Source organism: Dreissena polymorpha, chromosome 10 (genome assembly GCF_020536995.1).
Source record: "Dreissena polymorpha isolate Duluth1 chromosome 10, UMN_Dpol_1.0, whole genome shotgun sequence".
Lineage (NCBI taxonomy): Eukaryota > Metazoa > Mollusca > Bivalvia > Myida > Dreissenidae > Dreissena > Dreissena polymorpha.
In genome coordinates, this window is record NC_068364.1 from 88403518 (window position 1) to 88426596 (window position 23079).

The 23079-nt window shown below is 36.9% G+C and overlaps 1 protein-coding gene and 1 long non-coding RNA gene across 2 annotated transcripts in view; both read left to right on the forward strand.

Annotated features, from left to right (window-relative positions):
• LOC127848409 (lysosome-associated membrane glycoprotein 2-like) overlaps positions 1–19774 on the forward strand; it is a 43997-nt gene extending 24223 nt beyond the window's left edge. The window contains exon 5 of the mRNA XM_052380858.1: positions 19103–19774. Within this exon, the coding sequence (XP_052236818.1) occupies positions 19103–19210 (108 nt within the window). The 3' untranslated portion in view covers positions 19211–19774. The remainder of the gene's footprint in view (positions 1–19102) is intronic.
• Positions 9093–11740, forward strand: LOC127848411 (uncharacterized). The gene is made up of 2 exons (XR_008034494.1): positions 9093–10675; positions 10995–11740. It is a non-coding gene; the product is annotated as an uncharacterized LOC127848411 (long non-coding RNA).
• Positions 19775–23079: the final 3305 nt, after the last annotated feature.

Sequence of the window (23079 nt, forward strand, 5' to 3'; positions counted from 1 at the left end):
ATGTAATCTTCAATAAATCCAATATTTAAATTCTCAACATGCTCAAAATATATTCTATACAACAAATGTGTTAATACAAAAAAACAAAATTCACGAAGTACTAAAAAGATATTACTACTTCTTGAAACGAGATTTTTCCCCTATTAAAATTGCTTTATTTACTCAAAGGCAAAAGGTCAACGAATCTTAAATAGGCTAACATATGCCACTCGCTCCTACTTATATCTGCAACAAATTAGGATAGCTTCGGCTTTAATCGTTACCTTTGTGTTCATTATCCTCAAGCTTTTCTCCAGTATTGTGGTATATTCAATAACATACATTTTAAAATCTCTTCGCAACAATGTTTCTTTATAATTATATAGGCTTTACTATTTTGATTATATTTCATTTTGATCGAACAATCAACCTTGAATACGAAACAAAAAGTGTATTGTCGGCATCGAAAATAAAAAATGGCTAAAATAGTGCATTGGTGCCACCTCCTGTCATTCGCGCCACCTCCTTGGCATTGGCTCCTTCTCTTTCGAAAAAACACAAAATTATCTATTCGTTCGACAGGAAGTCAATGGTTTTGTGCATCGGAGAACTTGTGCTTGTTGAAAGCACTTGTTTGATGTTGTCAGTTATTTTATTGGGTGGAAATTTGCTAGTCATACAGGAAAAATAAATCGATTTTATGTTAAATCTTTACCATAACTTATAAAGGCCATTACGTTTCCAAATGGGTTGTTATTATATGTTTCTGCATATGTGTGCATGAAAAAAATCTTCTCTGAATCGCACTACATTTCCCGATTTTCAAAATATTGCGAAACATGTTGAAAAAACTTTTAAAACAAACTCACTGTGTAGAATGATCAGTGGCATTTAATATCATCCGGTCATTAACGCCGGAAGAAGCATTGGCTCATTAATATATTAATGCATCACTACATGTAAACACTGGCGCACTTACCATAAACTCCGAATCACACACATTTTTAAGAGATGAAATCGAATAGCAAATACAGTATTCGAACATTTAATTGACGCGTTGTATCAAAAAGGTGTGTTTTCTCTACGGTGCTTTACACTTAAGCTTGGCACCGGAGCGTTTTTACTTACTAATATATTATTGTCAGCTAGGCCACGTGAGTATTTAATACCCAGTTTGTGTTATCTGTTTTGCTGAAATCAAAATAAAATAGTTTCATAATCCACTTCATGTGAGCAGTTGAAAGGGTACTTCGTTCTAGAATCACGCGACATGGCTATGGGCGTTGCCATGGTGCCCTTAGCAACGCCTACCGTAATGTCACGTGCAATGTGTGCGGATAAGTGTCTACGACTTGAGCAGTGCGCAACGTTTACTTTTTCGACTCTGGACAAAATATGCAAGCTGTACGACGATGGTAATAGTGAGAGTCGTGTTTCGATTTTGGATACTAACGTCTACACACGAAGGGACATTTGCTGTTAATGCTAAGACACTAACGTTTACACACGAATGGACATTTGCTGTTAATGCCGAGACACTAACGTCTACACACGAAGGGACATTTGCTGTTAATACTGGGACACTAACATAAACACACGAAGGAATATTTGCTGTGAATACAATACTGTACGTTTGTTTCAACTAAGCTCAATGTGTTAAAAGAAAAACTTATGTTCTGCCAATTTTCACATGTGAGCCTTGTTCTGAGAAAACTGGGCTTCATGCATGTGCGAAAAGTGTCGTCCCAGATTAGCCTTTGCAGTCCGCACAGGCTAATCAGGGACGACACTTTCCGCCTAAATTGTATTTTTGCTAAGAAGAGACTTCATTAAACGAACAATGTCATTAAAGCGGAAAGTGTCGTCCAAGATTAGCCTGCGCGGATTGCACAAACGAATCTGGGACGACACATGCATTAAGCCCAGTTTTCTCAGAACGCGACTTATTTTATCAGAAACACACCACTCGTTAGTGAGTCCTATGAAATTCAGCGGGGGAGTCTATGGCAAGCGGTTCGACACATAATCCCAAGAAACAAGAATGAGAACCTAGTTTCTTGGGATTATGCGTCGAACATCTTGCCATAATTAACCTCCAGTTGTCTCCCATTGCTGGATACACGCTGGCGGCATATGTGTAAAATGATAAGAAATACGCGTGAAACCGTGAGTGTTTCTCCCCAAGAACATTTTTTTAAACAATTTTCAGACAATGCTCAGTAATATTCTACGAAACTTGTAGGAAACTTCTTTTGGAATGAAATTAGTAAAGTAATCGGTCGACATTGGTCTGAACACGTTAATAAAAAATTAAACTGTTTACGAAATACATCTTTAATTGTAAATATTATTTTGAGACTAAAAATTGAAACAAATTCAGATCAATCGTTACATAATACATTGTTACATCATTAAATGAGTTTCAGATATTCAGTTCCCTTGTTCGGACCTCAAACTACTGTACGGTACAGTTTTGTATTTTAAGTATGTCTGTGATATAGTAAGCAATCATTATGGTATTTTTTAAAGTTTTATCTATATTGATAATGTGTAATAATGTATTATTCAATCGTAAGATATCGACAACACTGCAAGAAAAACTTATGCGCTAAAGACTTTGCAAACATATTCCAATAACTTGAGATATCTGCAAAATTAAAGTTCTTAACGGCGTGTTTTCATTCTGTCCAGCCCGTGTGTAATCATATGTGAACCCCATTGATCCTGCGCCCTGAATAATATGTGTCCCGTATTCCAAACGAGCAAGTTAACGCGTAATTCTGAAAACCTAGGTTCTCTGAAAACCAAGGTTCTCAGAGATCTCAGTGCAATCTTCAAGCGAGAACCTAGGTTCTTATTGTGAGAACCTAGGTTCTCATGAGAAACCTAGTTTCTTGGGATTATGCGTCGAACCGCTTGCCATAGGAGTCCGTGTCCTGTTTTAATAAAAATGAGCCGCGCTCTGTGAAAAGGAGGTGTAATGCATGTGACACTTTCCGATTTTATGGTATTTTGCGTTTAAAGAAAGTCTCTTCTTAGCAAAAAAAACAACAGTTTAGGCGGTAAGTGTCGTCCTGTACAGTCAAATGTGGGACGGAACGCACATGCATTAAACCCCATTTTCACAGGTCACGGTCCCAAAATAAAATAATGACGATGTAACTTAAAAAGGAAGTGCTTGTGATGTGTGTGGATTAACAACTAATAAAAGCGAGAATTATAATACAAAACATGTTGGCAAGGCAAGACGTTTATATTTTTTCCATGGAGCAAAAATTAATCCCACGACTTTTTCACATTACGGAAGATGGGTTCATACCATTATAAAACAATATCATCAAGCTGGGTATGCGGATACTTTGATAACAGATGGCACTTCGATACCAGACAACAACAAAAGCCACGCGCGAGAGGTAAGTTTCTCATGTTTTTTTTTAAGTTGTATCATAAAGATTAGTTTTTTACACAAGGTGCATGGTCGAGTTTATAAATGGTGTATCCTTTTATATTGGAAAGAAAAAAATCACGGAAGAATGGTGGATTTTTCTCCCAAAAGTAGAAAATTCGGTCAGAAAACAGCATGAATTGGATGAACAGTAAACATTTCAACAAATTATAACTACTTAGACATATTTCAAGAAATTGTTTGATATTCCAGCATGTAGGGTAATCACTGTGCTTCAAATACTGAAATTTTGATACTATTCAATGAAATATAAACGAAGATAGAGCAAGTTTTAATAGGTGGTATTCATGAAGTTGCGGATACTTTGATTCCCGATATAGGGCACTTCGGATAACAGAGACTTTTAAAAAATTGGGCACTCTAATAACCGAGTTTTATCTTCTACATGAAATGCATTTATGTATATGTTGGCTATTCTTACCAAACATATTGAAGTAGGAAACAATTTGAATTGTCAAGCGCGACACATTGGAAATCTGTGCATAACGTAATTTCATACACACGTGAAATATAACCGATGGCGTAGTTCGTTTTCAAAAATCTGATTTCTATTAATTTATATAATTAATATTGTAAGTGCAAATTTTAACTAAGATTCAAATGTTTATTTCTGCTTATATAATTATGTCATGTATATCCAAGTTCGTATGCAGAATGATGTGTGTTTATATTAATAACATCGACGGGTACGCACAACTTTGACACCGCCATCGTGTGATTAAATCGACCGCCTGTACCATTATTGCTATTTTGTTTATTTCATGGCATTGACCCAAAAAGTTCTAATAGAATTTCGGACCTGCATATCTGCTGAAATTTAGCTCTTAGCAGTTTTAGCGGAGTGATGTTTCATGACACGCTATCTAGTATATAAGAAAATGGACTTAGTACCTTCATTAGGACATAATTATACATGATTTAGATCAGCCGTTTCGCTACAGAGAATGTAATTTAAAATTACATAGTACATGAGGTTAAACAATTTTTAATTAACATATTCGATATGTCTGATGAGTTACATTTTAAATGTAAATCAAAATTATTTCAGCTTGTGTACTATGCGAAGATCCAGCTGTTGGGTGACTCGAAAAATAAAGACTGTACTCATTAGGCATATCGAATTAGTTTCACGTGTGTCTATCACATTTATACGAAATCATTATTATATTCCAAAGGAATAAGAACATGTTTCGGTAATTCGTTTTTAATTTACGTCAGTGCATACATTTTTATGTATTGCCTGCTTACTATAACAGTATTCCACGGCGAAGTCTGCGTTTCTGATTCATTTAATAGAGTGTATTGTATCTGGTAAAAAGTGTCGAGCAATCTGGAATCGAAGTGCCATTGTCTTTGAGATGATCGGTAAAACAAGAGTCCATGAAAATTTGGCATCCGACTCTTAAAACATTTAAATTTCATCAAATACTTAGTTAACTAAAATTTAAAATGGTGCAACATTAATGGACATATTGATCTTTTATTTCGATAAGTTAGAACGTTCTTGCTTTATTTCCAAGTATTTTTATTTTGTTGAAATACGTACTGATCATCTTATTCATAATGATTATCGATGGAATTTTATCTTTTTTATTATAATCCACTGTTTTTTCCACAATTTTTTTACTCCGCAATACGATGTACTTTACCATTAATCGACCAAACAATGTTACGTGTCTGAAAACCAAATGAACTGAACATACATGCGAAAAAGCTGAAGAACTCGCCTCACGCTCGTGGCTTTTGTTGTTATATGGTATCGAAGTGCCATCTGTTATCAAAGTATCCGCATACCCGGCGTGATCATAGAAGACCAATCCTGCATGTATACGTTGTGAACGTTTAGCATAACATTGCCAACAGTTTTAGTTCTTGTTCGTTTGATGTTGAACAATTTGGATGAAACTAGAATTTGTATTTAAATAAAACATGTATTCAGTTTTACAGTGTGCAACATTTCGCATGCTGATTTAAATTTAAGTAAGGATTCTACAGATTTGTTGTATGTATCACGACTTTTGCATGGAATTTAAGATTGTTGTTCAAGCGAAACATCACACATAGATTCCATAATCATACGGATATGTAAAGTGGTGAAGTACTGTTCTTGACAAATAAAGGGTAATAGTTTGTCAAACTAAAGAATAATTATTAAAACTTTAAAATGATACTATCACAATTTCACGACAATACTCGCCTTTTAAACGTTTCTTGTACACGTAAGATTCATTAAAGTACACCAAGACACTTATCATTCTATGCATGTACACAGTATGTTAATAACTGAAAAGCATTTTTCCATTATTACGTATACTGCACTTTATAACGAGTACGGAAAATATGCTTAACGGCACCGCTATTACTCCGGGGTACTTTTTAGTATATTTTCCGTATCCCGGGTATTTTTAGTAAACTGTATTGTACCGTGCTACTTTTAAATAGTATCTGAGGTACAACTCAGGTACAACTTTAAAGTACCCCGGGTACTCTTACGTACATACTATAATTTACCCCGGGTACGGAAAATACGCGTATAATCATAAGGCCATACTCATGTTATTGAACATGAAAAGAGTTTAGTGCGCACTTTTAAGTAACAATCGAGGAGCATTCAGGTAAACAAACCAACAGAAACGTTCTTTGGGATTAATTACGGATATTATTCTTATTCGATAAAATGATTTAAAATGTATTCATTCCATGAATGTATATATTGCAATTAAAGAACACATGAATGGAGACGTTGATGTATATATATAATAAGTTAATAACGAGTTAAATCGCCTACATGTCTTAACTGCATTTGACCTTAAACAGAAAGTAATGGGCATTAAAAGTAGTCCGCCATGTACATGACGTAGCAATTTAGAGGCTGGTGGGCATGTAAAGCACAAATTTAAACGACACCCAGAGTTTCCTTCAGTAAAATCCTTCCTTTAGCTGTCATGATTTCTTCGCGTCGATTCAATGTAAATTTCGTTTTCTTTTTACAATTGGTTGAAACCGAAGTCTTAAGAAGTGCAGTTTCTAGAATTGGAATCACGTTACTTTTTTTTCTTTGAAGGCTGCGAGTTATTTTCTCTTTTCCATTTGTGTATTAGTGATGATGTTACTGACATCCATGCTACTAGCAGTATTCCTATCTATACGCACAGTTTTACATTACTGTTCTTAAATGAACAATACAAGTTTAATACATTAAATACATGTCTATATTTTGCATGAATATGTTGCTCCGGTGTGTATAATTTGAGTGTTATCAGTTTTTTATAATACAAATGTACAACAACTTACGATCATTAATAGTGTTTGTATATATTTTTAGAATTAAACTCTACTGGATGTTTTGTACTCCTTGCTAGTAGTAATTTACGGATTGGGATGTCAGTTTCAAGATTCAATACCTTTTTGGCACAATGATAATACTAGGGTCTAGGAAATATAAAGTCTATTAAATGATATATTATCTCTTAAGCTATTTATTTGTGAAAATAATGAAGAAATTCACCAACATAGATGCATCATTTCAGCATTTACCATACAAACTATCAAATATAAACTTGCAATGTGAAATGCAATGTTTTTTTAATGCAAAATTCTGTGAACAAGTAAATTTAAGTTCCGATGACCTAGAACGTAACATTTGTCAAGGTTAGAGAGGGAGATAACGTTTTAAATCAAAATAAGCGCTTTGTAAAGGCCCAGTGAGAGATGGGGAGGCAAACACGCGAGGTCTGATAGCTCAAACCGCGATAATACAGTTTCAATAAAATTGGTGTTAATGGACATTATACTTGTGTACCACAGATGTACATGTAAAGGTAACTAGCAAACACAGATTGGACCCATGTTCACGATATGTTGTCATATGTGATTAATGGACTATATGTGTGACTTGACGTTGTAAACGTATGTTACTGTTCGATTGCCTGTATAACGCTGCCGTCAAATATTCAACATGAGCTGAAGACGACTTGTGGAAAACATCGTTTTTTTAAAGTAAATGTGGTACATGTATTTCTATTAAACTGCATTTTAAATAACAACAATAGACCTACGGAAATCCGTGTGGTGGACTTAACCATAGTTCTCTATGAACTATCTGAACTATTTGTATATTGTATATTGAGGTGTTTTTTTCACTATTATGAGACGAGGTTTAAAGTTAAACGAAATGGAACAATGGTGTAAGCGTTTTATTGCAACGATGTAGTGATTGTTTGCCCGACAGCAGACGCGTCTGCTCGCTAACATTACAAAACATTTCTTCGAATGCATGTACATACTTGCAATGATATTTTCTGCCTTAATACATATGTTGTCTTAAGTACAATTATTGGAATCAAAGCAAACAATTTATACGACTTAATTTGTTATAAGCAATATCATTTTAAAATAATGTAAATATGAACATACATGTACCAATAGGTGACAATGTAGTCCCACAGGCACCGCCGACCAACAACTACACAGTAACCGATGGCAACGTGACGTGTGTTGTCATGACGGCGGGTATACGCCTCACAATTTCGTACGTCACAGCTACTAAGGTAGGCACAATGCGTTGACAGGGTGCATAATCAATGGGTTTTCAGGGCGTTACACACGGGCTAGACAGAATGTAAACACACCGTTAAGAACTTTATTTTTGCAAATATCTCAAATTATTGAAATACATTTGCAAAAACCTTTAGTGCATAAAAACAGTTTTTCTTGCAGTTTGTGCCGATATCTTAAAGGGGCCTTTTCACAGATTTTGGCATGTATTAAAGCTTCTCATTAAATGCTTTCTATTAATAAATTCAAACATGGGACCTTAAATCTCTTGTAAAACACAAACACGAATACAATTTAAAACAAGGCTATTGTCAAGCAATATGGTCCCCTACCGGCTCCAAAATTTGTCAGAAATTCCAACATTTTCAGATTTTGTTTGGTTGCCATTGCAACCACAATTTTTGACGTAGGAACAAAATGAAATGACGTGCATAATGTCAATATTGCCATCTATTTATGTTGCAAGTTTCATGAAAAAATATTAAGCACTTTTAAAGTTATCGCAGGATCCAGAAAACCACCAATTTCAGCAGTATTTCTAGTCTATTTTTTGCCATAGCAACCATATTTTTTGACGTAGTTACAAAATTAAATGACGTGCATAATGTCCATATTGCCATCTATCCAAGTTTTTAGTTTCATGAAAAAATATTAAGAACTTTAAAAATTATCGCAGGATCCAGAAAAGTGTGACAGACAGACTAACAGACAGACGGACAGACACACAGAGCGCAAACCATAAGTCCCCTCCGGTGAAACCGGTAGGGGACAAAAAGGAAAAAAAGTAACCCTCAACTGGGCTCGAACCACTGATCCATGGAGACCTGGAGTAAAAAGTCTTCCGCTTAGACCACTCGACCATCCGGGCTCATGCTATTAGCTGATGTATTTTTTACTTATATAAGCAATCCTCGTAGTTTCCCAAAATATAACGACAACAACATAACGCTCCAAATTATTCAATCCTTTTGCGTCGCAACGCTTTATAATTTTCAGGTTTTCAAATCGTCAAAAGATGATATAGAGAATAATAGGTTAGTGTTGATAATAGATCAGGTTTATCATGCGAGGCTTAGAAAACAAAAAGCACGAGCCTTGGCGAGTGCTTTTTCGTTTTCGTGCCGAGCATGATAAACATGATCTATAATCAATACTAACCTATTATTCTATTTATCCCACTTTTTTACTCAGTAAACCTTTTTATTTTAACAAAATGAGTTTTCATGAGTGTTTGACGTACTTTGATAATGACTGTAGTGTCACCAAGGGTAGTGTATTACTCCGCGTTCCAAAAATAACCACTGATCAAATTGTCATTTTAAAAAATCAGAATATCGTTCTGTGGCAAAGAGTCGTGCGTAACTTATAAATTTTTTATTCATATTGAATTGCAAATCTTAAAGTTTTATAACATTAATATAACATTTAGTTGTTATATACAAGGAACTACATTTGTATACCACGTAGCCTAACACCACACACAATTCACTTTCGATGTTCAAACTATCAACTAGAACACGAGGTGCAAAACATTTGCTTCTTTGTTGTAATATGTGGTTATTTCGTGACGAAATAACAATAACAACTTGGATTTAATCTAATTATTCACATTAAAATTTTGAATGTGGAAAGTGGCACCAAAGAATTGTGAGGCAAAGTTTTTTGAACGAGAGAAAGACATTTGCTGGTGAAGTGACTGGGTGGGACGAACATCAAGATCAACATGTTCAACGGTAGACAGTGGTTGTGTAGGCTGCATTTCGACCATAGTTTCAGTGCATGAAGGTGAACAAGAGGAAGCTGTTTGGTTGTTACATTTACTGGACTGAGCAAGAATGTTGGGACACTTTTGCTGCTGTTCAACAGATATGGTGGAATAATTGGTTATGGACTGGACATTTTTGTGCCCTGTTATGGCCATGATTTCAGTGGGTGGAATGTTTGCATTTCGAAGTTTTTGGACCAGGAATTTGCGAACTGAGTGGTTGGTTATTCTCTTGTGCTCGGGAAAGCCGGCGTCTTTTGCCATGGCCTTCAGCATCTTACCCAGCTTGTTGACACCAATTGTTGACGCAAGAACCACTGGGATGCAGTGTCAATTGTGCGTGTTGCCAGGTAGAAAGGGTGCTGATCTGAAGAAAAATCAGATGGACGCATATTCGATTACAGCTTGTAAATTAACACGGGATTTCTTGGTCCAGAAGTGCCGAACATCTTGGGAGACACTTTTCTTATGTCAGCGATGTTCTCTCCTGTGCGCGTTTTTGTTTGCCGCTCGTTCAACTCGAGATACTCGACACCATTCGAGTCTACACGGAGGCGGACGTCTCCCCACTTAACAAAATACAAGAATCTTAATTTAATGTCAGATATGAACAATAATAAAATACAGCATTTAAGTTGAAGCGGATGTACTTTGTGAATGGGGTGAACAAATAATGAGAAAAATTGATACATATTTTGTGTGTTTGTGTGTTAAAAATGTTTCTTACCGCAAATTGTATTGCTCCGTTGTTCCTCGCAAGCCAAAATGAAGGCAGTTGTTCAACCAGATTGTATTTAACAAGGCCTTAGGAGACTCGGTGCCAAGGATCCCCTTCTCCCAGAGCAGATCGATGTCGGTATCACTCAGCGGATGGGCCTCCCTAGGACGGTTTCCCATACCCTAAATTGGTGATTTATATTTATTATACTGTTTCATTTAACTTTTCGACTATATTTTTTAATTTAAATTTATTTTTTAGTATTCTATCTTTCGTAGGCTTACAGTATTACTTTTAATGTGACTTTTCGACTTTTATTTATTAACTGCAACTTTATGTTGACAGGGTATTAGTTTCGTACAGACTACACTTGGGATTTTTTCCCAATTTTGTCATAAATGATACGTTTTCTGTTGAATATATTATTTTGCCAAATTTCTTTTAGTTTAGTTATAACCGTTCATCTCAATTTTACCTGTTTCTTAAGACTTTTTTTCTTTGCATTGTAGGTGTCCCTTGTGAGTGCAAATTGGGCTCCAGTCCCTGTCATGACTGAACATCCATAGCGATGTCGTTTCAGGTACCTGTCAACACTAACAATGATGCCACGGAGGGAGCTTGGTTCAAAATCTGTGCCATTTGACTTTTTAAGGGACAACAGGAAAGTGGCCAAATACTCATCAAGAAGATGGTTCTATGTGGTGGATTTCTTTTGATTCAGCTTTTGACATTAGAAACCTTTTTAAATTTGTTTATGTCAGACAAGGTCTTCGCTACAGTCTTTTTATTTTCATTTTGGACAATGAAATCACCAACATCAGTGAGGTTAACATCTAAGAACTCTTTATTCTCATGCAGATCTAAAGTTGGGGGGGAAGACATTGCTACTGGATGGTGCGCTACTACTGGGGCTGGTTTCATTCTCAATGGTCAATTCAATTTCATTTGTGAACAAAATAGATGGATCAAACCCATATTGTTCCTGGAACTGGCTTAGTGTTAATTCCATTTCAGTTGCTTGTTGCTCATGTTCATTATTTAATTCATCCCAAGTTAATGAGAAATTGACTTTGTCAAATTCTTCAGACATTTTGAGGGGTTTACACTTTCGCAGACGATTGTGTTCTATAGTCAAAGGGGAGCAACTCGAACTGACTACGTCAAAGGGGAGCAACAACAACAGAACCGATTTGCAACATAGTGTTAAATTTACCTAATTCTAGGAGTTTAGTGACAATAAATGACAACAAACCCGTTTTTTCTACTTGTATTTGTTTTATTGTAATTAAGATTGACAAACATTTGAGATTGTTTTTATTATTGATGCACTTGGCAAATACAGGTGACGAGGTGCGTGGGAAAAAGTAGTCCCGGTTCGGCAGTTGATGACGTCATTTCGTGCCATTGATTATAGCCTTGCCGTTGATTATAGGTGAAATTTAATAAACGGGGCTTTAATCAACCGAATTCGCTGTAAAAGTGGGATAAAATATAATTGATATTTTAGAGCATGGTAAATGTTCAGTACCGGGTATTACTATTTCCTCACAAATAGCATAACTAAAACGAAAATGTGCGAATCTTAAACCATTTTTTTAATTTTGTCATTTTACCAAAACGTGAAAAGGCCCCTTTAAGGTATAAGACTAATTCCTTGAATACGTCTGAACTCGGTGACAAAATTTCACCTTGCGTGACGCATAATCGTGCAGTTAACATGAAATTTTGAAACAAGTATATTCTTTATTTCCTCCGATATCGAAGATTCGAACAACATAACTATACAATAATCACAAAGCATGTTCAACATAGGAAGAGTGGTATAATTTACAAAATATATAATCATGAATAAATACACACACACACAAACACGCACTCACGCACGCACGCACAGACACACACACACACGCACACACACACTTATAAATTTATAAATATTCAATTACCACACTATTTCGCTATTGTCGATAACTTAATTTACTTTAACTTAAACGAAAACGAAAATTCAAGCTAAAGTTAGGTTATCCATAATATACTGACAATATCATCCTGTAGGTTAATACAAAGAAACATTATAGTCGATTTAAGCGAATAAAATATAAACAAGTTAAAACAGATCACATATGAGTTTGAGTAAAACGAAATTGCTAAAAATGCCATCTTCATGTACTGCTTATGCAAGACACACTAGATGTCTACTCATTGTCAATACGGGAAGAGTCAAAAATGGATTAAATTTGCAGTGCCCAATCACTCTGTACAGTTCAACAATAAGCTTAATCCTTTTGGATTCTGTTTTTTTCACAAAACCAGAGAGTATGGTTCACAATACTGTCGATGACCTTGTAAGAGATTGCACATTTACTTGCAAAAATTGCCTCGACATCGCCATACTTAGGATCTTCGTTGACTTATGGTTCACAGAGAGTGACGGTGAAGTCTTAGAAATGACGATGGCGGTAAGCGGTCTATCAGCTTCAAATAGCTTTAAATCCTCGCGACATGTAATTTTATTTGCAATGTCTGAGCGTCTTTGTCTGTTTGTAATTCTAACACTGTTGCTGATTGTCCGTTTCCATGCCATCTTTCCGGTGAATTAACCACTTTCTAGATATGTTTCTAGGGTAAGCATCAAACTGTACTTTTGTAAAAGTCTGTAGATGTCAGGAATCAGCCCTTGCATATTAATGCACCCTAAGCAATATCGTGTTAGTCAATAGATGAACACTTGGCCAAGAATCTAACTGAAAGCCGGCACAGTTGCCCGAAAAACTCAAGCTTCTCAAAGTCTATCAATTCTCCGCGGATTCAATGTTTAAGCATGACAATGCAACATCGGTGTTTGTGTACCTACCGACGCTAAGAATTTGTTTAACACATCTTCTATGGGATATTTCAAGTTCATTTATGCCACCATAAGAATAGTTGCACCATAGCGGCGAGCCATATAAAGCTTTGGGCAAGACCACATTAACATATATTTTTCGAAGTGTTATAGGATTAAGTTCAGCAGGATTAAATCTGCAATGAAGGATATAATTGAGAGTACCTCTCATCTTCGACGGTCACATTTCAGTCCAAGATGTGTGTACGTTTCTGCTTCCTGTATAGTTTCACGCCCGAGTGTCCAAGTACGTTCAGGTCGACTGCATCGCTGTTCGTTGAATACTATAACTGCACATTTTGATGGATTATATTCAAAGCGCCATTTACACGAATAGTCATAGCATATTTTCACCATGCCATCAAGTGCGTGCTTTGAAAATGCAATGAGAATCATGTCGTCTGCTACTGTTGGACTGTTTATATTCATTCCGTACACACAAAAACCTAGACCAGAATGTTCAAGAGCATTGATTTATCCATTTATATATACTAGATAGCAGTTCGGTGAACTTTTCCCGCCTTGTCGAGTTCCCTGACAAACAGGGAACCATTTTGATGTATGGCCACGATTTTTGACAAAACTAGTCATGTTCGCGTATAATTCAATGAATGCGAGCAGTGAAGTGTCGTCTATTTTTGTTTGGAGCTTGTAAAAGAGGCCGTAATGCCACACTTTATCGAACGCTTGTCTCCCATCCAGATAGCACACGTATAGCTTTGATCCATGTTCACGTGCAAAATAGACACTTTCACGTAACATGAATGACGTTATCAGACAGTCAAGACCCTCCTGGAAACCACCCTGTTTAATGTTAATGTCGGCCATCATATGTGTACTAAATCGGTGTAAAAGCACAGATTCAAAGAGCTTTAACACAATAGTAGTAAGGGTTAAAGCTCTGTAGCTACCCGGATTGTCCTTTGGTTTCGATCCTCCTTTATGTAGGTTTATTATAACACCACGCTTGAGAATGTCAGGAATGTACACTGTACGAAGAATTGCAGTGAAGAAATTAGCTAATAATGGCGAAATAGCACTCGCTACTGGCTTGAGATGCTCTTATGTTATACCACCATATCCAGGAGCCTTTCCCCTCGGACAAGAACGTATACACCTCTCAATGTCTTCGGGCATTACTGTGGCGTTGCTGTCAGGTAACAATGTCTCACGCAGTTGCCCGACGTTTTGTGGCACATGATCACGCCATTTGTCATCAAAATGCTCATAGTTAGATGTTGAATATAGTCTTTCAAAATAAAACCCCCATTGTTCCGTAATCGCTTTTTGGTCGCGATGCACAATTTCACCAAACTTGATACCAGATGTGGACTTATTACAGATATGGGCCATACGGCGTGTGTTGACCTGTTTCCAGAAATCATTTGTATTTATTTCTGCAGATTCGTCAATTTCCCGGTTCATCTGCATATGCTCATTTGCTGCCTTTCTATGGGCTCGCCGGATGTCCCTCTTTGCCGTCCTATAGGACATATACTCAGCGTTAGTTTTGTTCCTCGGAAGTCCAGCACGACACCACTGGGACCTATAATAGCGCATCTGTTTATGGTATTCACGTAAACCACTATCCCAGTACGGCTTTAAAAGAGACTGAAATGGTCTATGACCGATACAAGTTCCTGCCGCTCCTGTCAGCACGTCACATAACGTAGTATATGTTGAGTCAATAAATTCTTTACTATCGCACACATATGTACATTGATTCAAAGAGTTTGTATCATTTCCAACATAGTCACTAATTTGTGCATCCGTGGCTCTTTTCCAGCTAATACGTTTAAAAGATTCTTCACTGATGTTAAATTTACCGTCTGACACAGGAAAGTTTATGTTTACTGTGACAGGTCTATGTCTAGATACATTAAGACAATCATCATCTAAAATTTCACAATGCGAAACGAGATCAATACAGTCACTAGATAAACAAATATAGTCAATCACTGATTCATATACACCATCATATGATACAAATGTAGACTTCATACCATTACAAGCTGGCAAACAGTTTACAGGTATATTCTGCGAGTCTGAAAAGAACTGCCTAAGAAGCAAACTTCTATGTTTGTCATCAAGTACAGAACAATTAAAATCACCCATAAGTATTACCATCCCTAACTCACAATAGGCACACCAAAGTTCATACAATTTCTGAACGTAATCCCTGTATAACACATTAAAATGATTGGTACACGGTAGATACACTTGAAAAATAAATACATAATTGCTTGGTGATATTTGTAACTGTATACCAATAATTCTATCATCATCAATTTCAAGTGGCGAAACTCTGTCATTGAGTTCATTTCGCCAAAGTAGGGCTACTCCCCCTTTACCAATTTTCCGTTTGCTAGGCAATTATAGGTCATAATCACACTTGACAATATATCTATAATTTTAAAAGCAGAGTCGAGAAAATGTACACTTTGTTGAAGTAACCAATGTTCAGAAATACCACAAATATTTATGTGAAAGTTAGTCAATGTTTTACACAAGTATGATGCGCTGGACATAATTCCAGTTGCATTCCATGTCAATAGTTTTATTTTAAAGTCTTCCATTACAACACATTAAATGGAGCCATTATCACACCCAACACTCGGGTTAGTCCATCTCCGTATCCAGACTGCTAAATCGATTTGCCCAGGGGTCGTTATTATAGGAGTCGAAGCGAGGAGCGTCCACCCAATTTTCCAAACGTTTACGTCGCTCTCGAAGTCTCGGCGATTGCTCTCTCGCCACCCTTTTACGCCATGGCCTGCAAAAAATATATCTCGGCCAAAAGTCATATTCCAATAAGCGGTCGGCCATGTTATTATCGTAAACGTTAAGTCGAATCACAACCTTTCCTGGTCTTGACTTAGAGGGGAAAACACTCAGCATTGACACAGCTGGGCCTTTCCGTTTTTTTACTTTTGTAAGAATGTCTGTATTAACCTTTTTACTAAGGCCAAGAAGACAGAAACGAGGCGTCCGCCTGCGTCGTTTCACTTCAAAGTCACCCCCTCCAGCCATTCACCTGTAGGTATGTCATCTGACCGCTCTGTGACACGTACCGGTATCGGGAGTTGCACTTAGGTTACCTGCGACGTGTGTTCTGTCGTTGTAGGGACACGACGCAAGCAGGCACGATTGCTCGGCTTAACAACATCAAGAGTTTTATCGGAGACTAGAGGTTTATCGCACTCGTTGTCAATCACTTCTGGCACAGAACGAACGTCGCCCCTTATGTCAGGCGAACCTATGACAGATACGCAGATCGGAACCGCGGTGAATGTAACGCTGCTATCTAACACACAGTTTCCAGTATATTCCGCGTTTAAATCCTGATTATTCACATCATCTAAAGACGGGTGGACCTCTAGAACCATGAGTCTGTCCTCTAGCTCAGTGATCTTCGCCACAGATGCACTGACTACCGTCACTAAGTTTCTAATGGTCGATAAAGTGCTGTCGGAACAGTCTTTCATAGCCTCATTACACTTCAAAATGTGTACCTTGATTGACCGAAGTGAGTCTATTGTAGCTTCCGTTTCCTTCGGACGCAGCTCGTTTCTTGCATACATAGCCTGTTTGAAAATCAGATGATCCGCCTGAAGGGTAGAAATCTGGTCTTTCAGTATGCAGATATCACTAGAACACATACACTTTCCAGGTTGTCGACCACTACCAACCTGATTTTCAGTCTCTATATCCGTAATCGCTCGCACTACTGTTGATTTCCTAGCCTTCGCAGTGCTGATCATCGGCTTCAGCAAGTACGGGTCTCCACCTTCAGCAACCTCAATAATCGCGTAAATATCTTGTGCGAGCCGAACCGGAAGTGGCTCGCTGCTCCGCGTAAACATTCTTTTCTTGAGCACAACAACATCGCTAAACGGGTGTTCAAAGTATGTATTGGGTATCCGCTCAAGGTCAATTTCACTAGAAGAAAATTCTCTCAAAATTTGCAAAACATACATATCTCTAGGGAGCGAATTAAATTTAAATCAAGTAATTCTGATGTATTTCACATCGCCATAAGCAGTATAAAAAATCTGTCTTTTATGCAATAGTTGAAATTCTTAAGAAAAATTGTTTTAAAAAGTTATTTGCAAAAAAGCAGCAATTACCGGTGTGTTACTGTTACATCCAATTACGTTTAATTGGAAAACCCCAACAAAGTCACGTGATTCTGCACCCTGGTTGATGCAATGTCTTAAATTAAAATACACACAGACAAAGTGATATATAGCAAATATACGAAAATATCAGTGATATAAATTACGAGTTGTCTTCCTATTTTAAGAGAAATGCACGACTACGAGTGTATACATTGTAAGGCTATCAATATGTGTGCGAAAGGATTTTAAAGAGTCGATGGTTGTTTAAACATGCTTATTGTAAAATAGTTCTATACATTTGTTGGTCTGTTTTTAAATCGCTGTTTGTATTTTAGTATTTATTTTATGAACATGAACTGCGTTGGAACAAACGATTTCTTTTGCAATTTGATCTGCGATCTTTGGTTGTTTTTAAATGATCAAACAACGTATTCATGTACGTCCAAACTTAACTAATATTTATTATTTTAATGATGATGACTTGCTTTCAGAATGACACAGTAAACATTACAATTCCACAGAACGGCACAACCTACAGTGGTGTGTTCCAAACCCGACGGCACGAACCAACTCAACATAAAATTTCTAGACAACTAGAACTTGACATTCATCTTCGCTAACTCATCAACAGTAGATAATTAATACGAATGGCAGCTTGTATTTTTGAATTATATTATTGACAAATCCTATTTCCCGAACGCTACCAATTTAGGAAAGCACAATTTGACGTTAACTTTCCCAAACGGAACGAATGCTGCGCAATTCAACGGTTCCTACCGCTGCGACCGCACGCGAGACATCCCATTGTCAATGGGCGTTACCATGACGATGGTAAATTTGAGTTACAGAGCATTTGGATCAGACAGTCACACGAACATTTCCTCAGAAAGTGAGTTGTTTTTTTCGTTATTGTTTATGACAAATGTGAGTCAAAGTTTGAATACCTATGATGGACCTTGCGTACGTGCTGAAGATTGTTTTACATATGATGATGATTATGATTGATATGATGGTAGTGGTTGTGTTTGTGGTGTAAATAGTGGTTGTGGTGGTGGTGATGACTATGATAATGACGAAGCAGCAGAAAAATCAGATGATGATTTTGGTCGTGGTTACGACAGTGATAATGATGATTATTAAGATTATTAAGAATATGATGATGATGCTTATGATGCTGATGCTGCTGCTGCTGATGATGATGATGATTATGACGATTATGATTGTGGCGATTTTGATTATGATTAAAGTGATGATGATTATGATGATGATGATGATGATGATGATGATGATGATGATGATGATGATGATGATGATGATGATGGTGATGGTGATGGTGATGGTGATGATGATGATGATGATGATATTGATGATGATGATGATGATGATGATGATGATGATGATGATGATGATGATGATGATGATGATGATGATGATGATGATGATGATGATGATGATGATGATGATGATGATGATGATGATTTGTTAATCAAAATGCAACACTAAAAGCTTTATATTTGCAAATGATTTTTTTAAAGAAATTATTACATGTATTGTTCTCATATTTTAAGACGTGAGCACGAGTCTTGGTAGACATGGCATAAGCCCGGAAACTGACCTCGCCCTGGCCCTCGCAGTGGGAATTGCTCTCGGGTCGTGTATTGTACTCACCTTGGTAGTGTACGTGATAGCGAGCAGGGCCCGGGGGCACAAGAACCTAAAATAAGCCAGTGGAAGACAGTACGACGTGTCGTTTTTTTAATTGACTGGACTCAAAAGAGATTTCCATGACAGTTCCAATATTTATCATAGTTTTAAGTGTTCATACGTTTTTGTGCATGAACTGTTTAGTAAATTATATTTACTGCGAAGATCTATTACTAATTATTTGAAAGATCTCTCTAAACGTCATTTTTGGTGCTTTTTTTTATGATCGACGACCATGACATATCATATGTTCATTCTGTATGATAAAACTAATATGTCTTAGCTTGTTTTAATCTATAATATACTGAATATGAGCACGTGCACATGAAGGATCGTGAAATAACACAATCATTCACAGTGCTCAATAGTTTAAGAAACAAATACGTGTTTCTTTATTGTGTTTAGAATGTTTTCAATTAGGTCTCTTTCATCTGCATATGCATATCGTACTTAACATATGAGCCGCGTTCTGAGAAAACTGGGCATAATGCATGTGCGTAAAGTTTTGTCCCAGATTAGCCTGTGCAGTCCGCACAGGCTAATCAGAGACGTCAATTTCCGCTTTATTATGACATTTTTCGTTTACATATAAAGTTTCGTCTTAGCAAAAATCCAATTTAGGCGGAAAGTGTCGTCCCTGATTAGCCTGTGCGGACTGCACAGGCCAATCTGGGACGACACTTTACGCAGATGCACTATGTCCAGTTTTCGCAAAACGCGACTCATATATATGCAAGTAGCACATATGCACGTGACCACTCTGAAGTAAGTTATAAGAGACTTAACATGCATGTGTACAGACGGCGGTACTTCAATACTTATGCATAACTAAAGGAACGATCAAATGGTCCATTCTTCAATACTTTTGCATAATTAAAGGGACGATATGTGTATTTACTGGACATTCGGATTGGTTGATTCGGCATTGTCGTATAAGTATCCGGAATTACGACTGACTTATGGGGTTTAAAAAGGTATATATATATATATATGCATGTACGTTAAGTGTCGTCCCAGAAAAGCCTTTGCAGTCTACACAGGCTAATCAGGCGCGACATTTTCCGCCTGCTCTGGATTTTTACTAAGAAGAAACTTTCTTTTAACGCAAAAATCGTAAAAACGGAATGTGTCGTCCTGATTAGCCTGTGCGGACTGCATAGGCTGTACTAGGATGACACGTTACGCACATTCATTAAATCCTTTTTCCCAGTGCACGGCCCATGTGTTTATGACTAGTATGTACTGAAATGAAGTTACTAAAGATGGTAGTGCGTCACATTTATGGCACGAAATAAACAATTGTCATACGATTTTAAATAAAACAGAGTCGGGTTCAGTAATGATTTGGAGATACCCGGTAAGCTTTTCCAAAAATGGATATAAATAGCTAAATTCGAGAAGAGAAGGAACCCGAGGGTTTTCAACAAGTAATGTTTATTACATTCAAAATATGACAGAGTATTAGTATATCGAAGAAACATACATCTCAAATGAACTTCAATACCTGCATATTATTGCGTAAAAAATACAATGAATAAAAAGAGATAATTTATCGAATGTGCACACTTATCAATCAATTACATTCATTTATACATATACACAACATACAAACACATTACTTTTGTTTAATCGTATACCAAATCGTGACGTCGATGTTGAATCAGGACGCATCCTGTTTTAACGTTGTTCAAACTCGAAATGAAATTGCGAGAACAACCGTATTCTTACCCATTTATATCACAGTGTGATCGATAAAAACACTCCTTCAGTCAATAAAACTAAATACAAAACAGCCCCCGTGTTCACAAGCTTATTAGTCAAGAAAATCCCTTAAATTAATAAAATTCCATATGACTTATGATAGTTTGTGTTTTGACGTTTGTTGATATTAAAAAGTTTAAACCAAGTAAATATTACTCTTTTTTTCGCCTTTTGTAAGCAGAAAAAAACTGTCACCAGTTAATTGGATGTTAAGTTTTCAATAAACTACAACTAGGCTAAGATGTCCTTTACTTCTACTTGAATACCGGCCATTGTAGTGACCCTAAATAAATAGGCATTGCAAACCCTCACACGAGGCGAGTTCTGTTATTTATTGATCATGCTTGAGAAATAAGATTTGGGCCGTGCTCTGTTAAAAGGGGGTTTAATGCATATGCGCACAGGCTAATCAGGGACAACACTTTCCGCCTTAACTTGATTTTTGCTAACAAGAGACTTTCTTGAAACGAAAAGAATCATAACAGCGGAAAATGCTGTACCTGATTAGCCTGTTCCGACTGAACAGGCTAATCTGGGACGGCACTTTACGCACATGCATTAAACCCCTTTTTCTCAGAGCACGGCACATATGTATGTGTGCAAGAAGTTTAGTTAATTGCAAGCCAATTAAAGCGTCTGCATAACGCAACAGGGACATTTTCCAGCTGTTGCATTTGTGTGACTCACTTTCGTGTACATAAATTGCCTGCCGTCTCCTGTAGTCCTATAGGTATCTATAATCCTTACAGATCAAACACTCATACGCATGGGTTGCATTTTCCATTGACCAGTGATCAAATGTACGTCGACAAGAAATTCTGTTGCAACACCGAAGGAGTTGCTTTGTTATGTACATCGATTGTCCATTTTACACACTCTTCCTTTTACGCAACGTGCAAGCAAGGCAAGCAAGCTGACGATGACCATGTACATAGTGCTTCCAAACATATGTATGATTCTCTTTTTGTATTTTTGGTTCCGTTTGTTTACCCTGACCAATTGAGACAAAAAACATGAATACTAATAGCAGTATTCAAAACATGCACACGCGAACATTAAAACTCTATATTATGAAATCCTTTGTTGCGTCACATGGCGAGATGATAATATCTGCCCTTTTTATATTACCACCGATTGCACCTATTATTGAAGTAATTAAATGTCAATGCAGAAATTGCATGACGGAAAGACTTCACCAAGCAACGTTTTAAATCCACAGAAATCCGATTACGCCAGTACTCCAAATATAGCATGATATTTCTTTATCGAGGAATCATCGAGAAAAAAAACACACAGCAGTACATTCGCCTATGTACAGCACATGGTAGTTATTTTGTTTCGAGTAATCATTACATTTGACTGAGCGTTCTTCGCACATAAACACAACTTCCTCCAGCTAAAAAGCGCTTCAATAATGTGGTTACTTTGTATCGAGAAACCATTATGTTGGTACTATCTATAAGATTTTGTTCACACATAAACACGTTCCCCCCAAAGGGATACCTCTTTAATCGTAAAACCAATCCGAATCTTCGTCAGAAATATACAAGTCGCCGTCGCGCTCGTGTACGCGATGTAACTCGTTCACGCTCTGACTGGTTTTCTTTCGGTTCGGGTTCGGTCGGCGTCGACGTTTCCGCTTGAATGACACAAGTATGACCTCGATTTCTTGCACGAGCGCCGGAAGTCCGTAATAGTCGGCCTCGACCTTGAGCAGGTCGAATTCACGGAAACCGTATGGCACCGAAAGTCCGTCGCTGCGCAGGTAGTTCAGAATGTGCCTGCAATGACATGCATTTTAATAACATTAACAAGGAAAGTGTGTGTGAGGCGGCGGGAGGTTATACGTAGCATGAACGAATAATCAGGAAACAAAGAGCAGGGGCGGCATATATATTATTTGTAGAAACTAAAAGAGATTTTGTATGGATATATGTGAAGAGAAAAGAAATCAACCAAAGATCACACTCGTTGTACAATTATATGTGTTCAACCATGAACAATCCATGTTTTGATTATTAATCATGTTTTCATATTAAGAGTAATGTGTATAACAGTTTTGTAGAAATATAAATGTCGTGCATTTAAGAACACAATATTGATAATTTTTTTTAAACAATATTAACC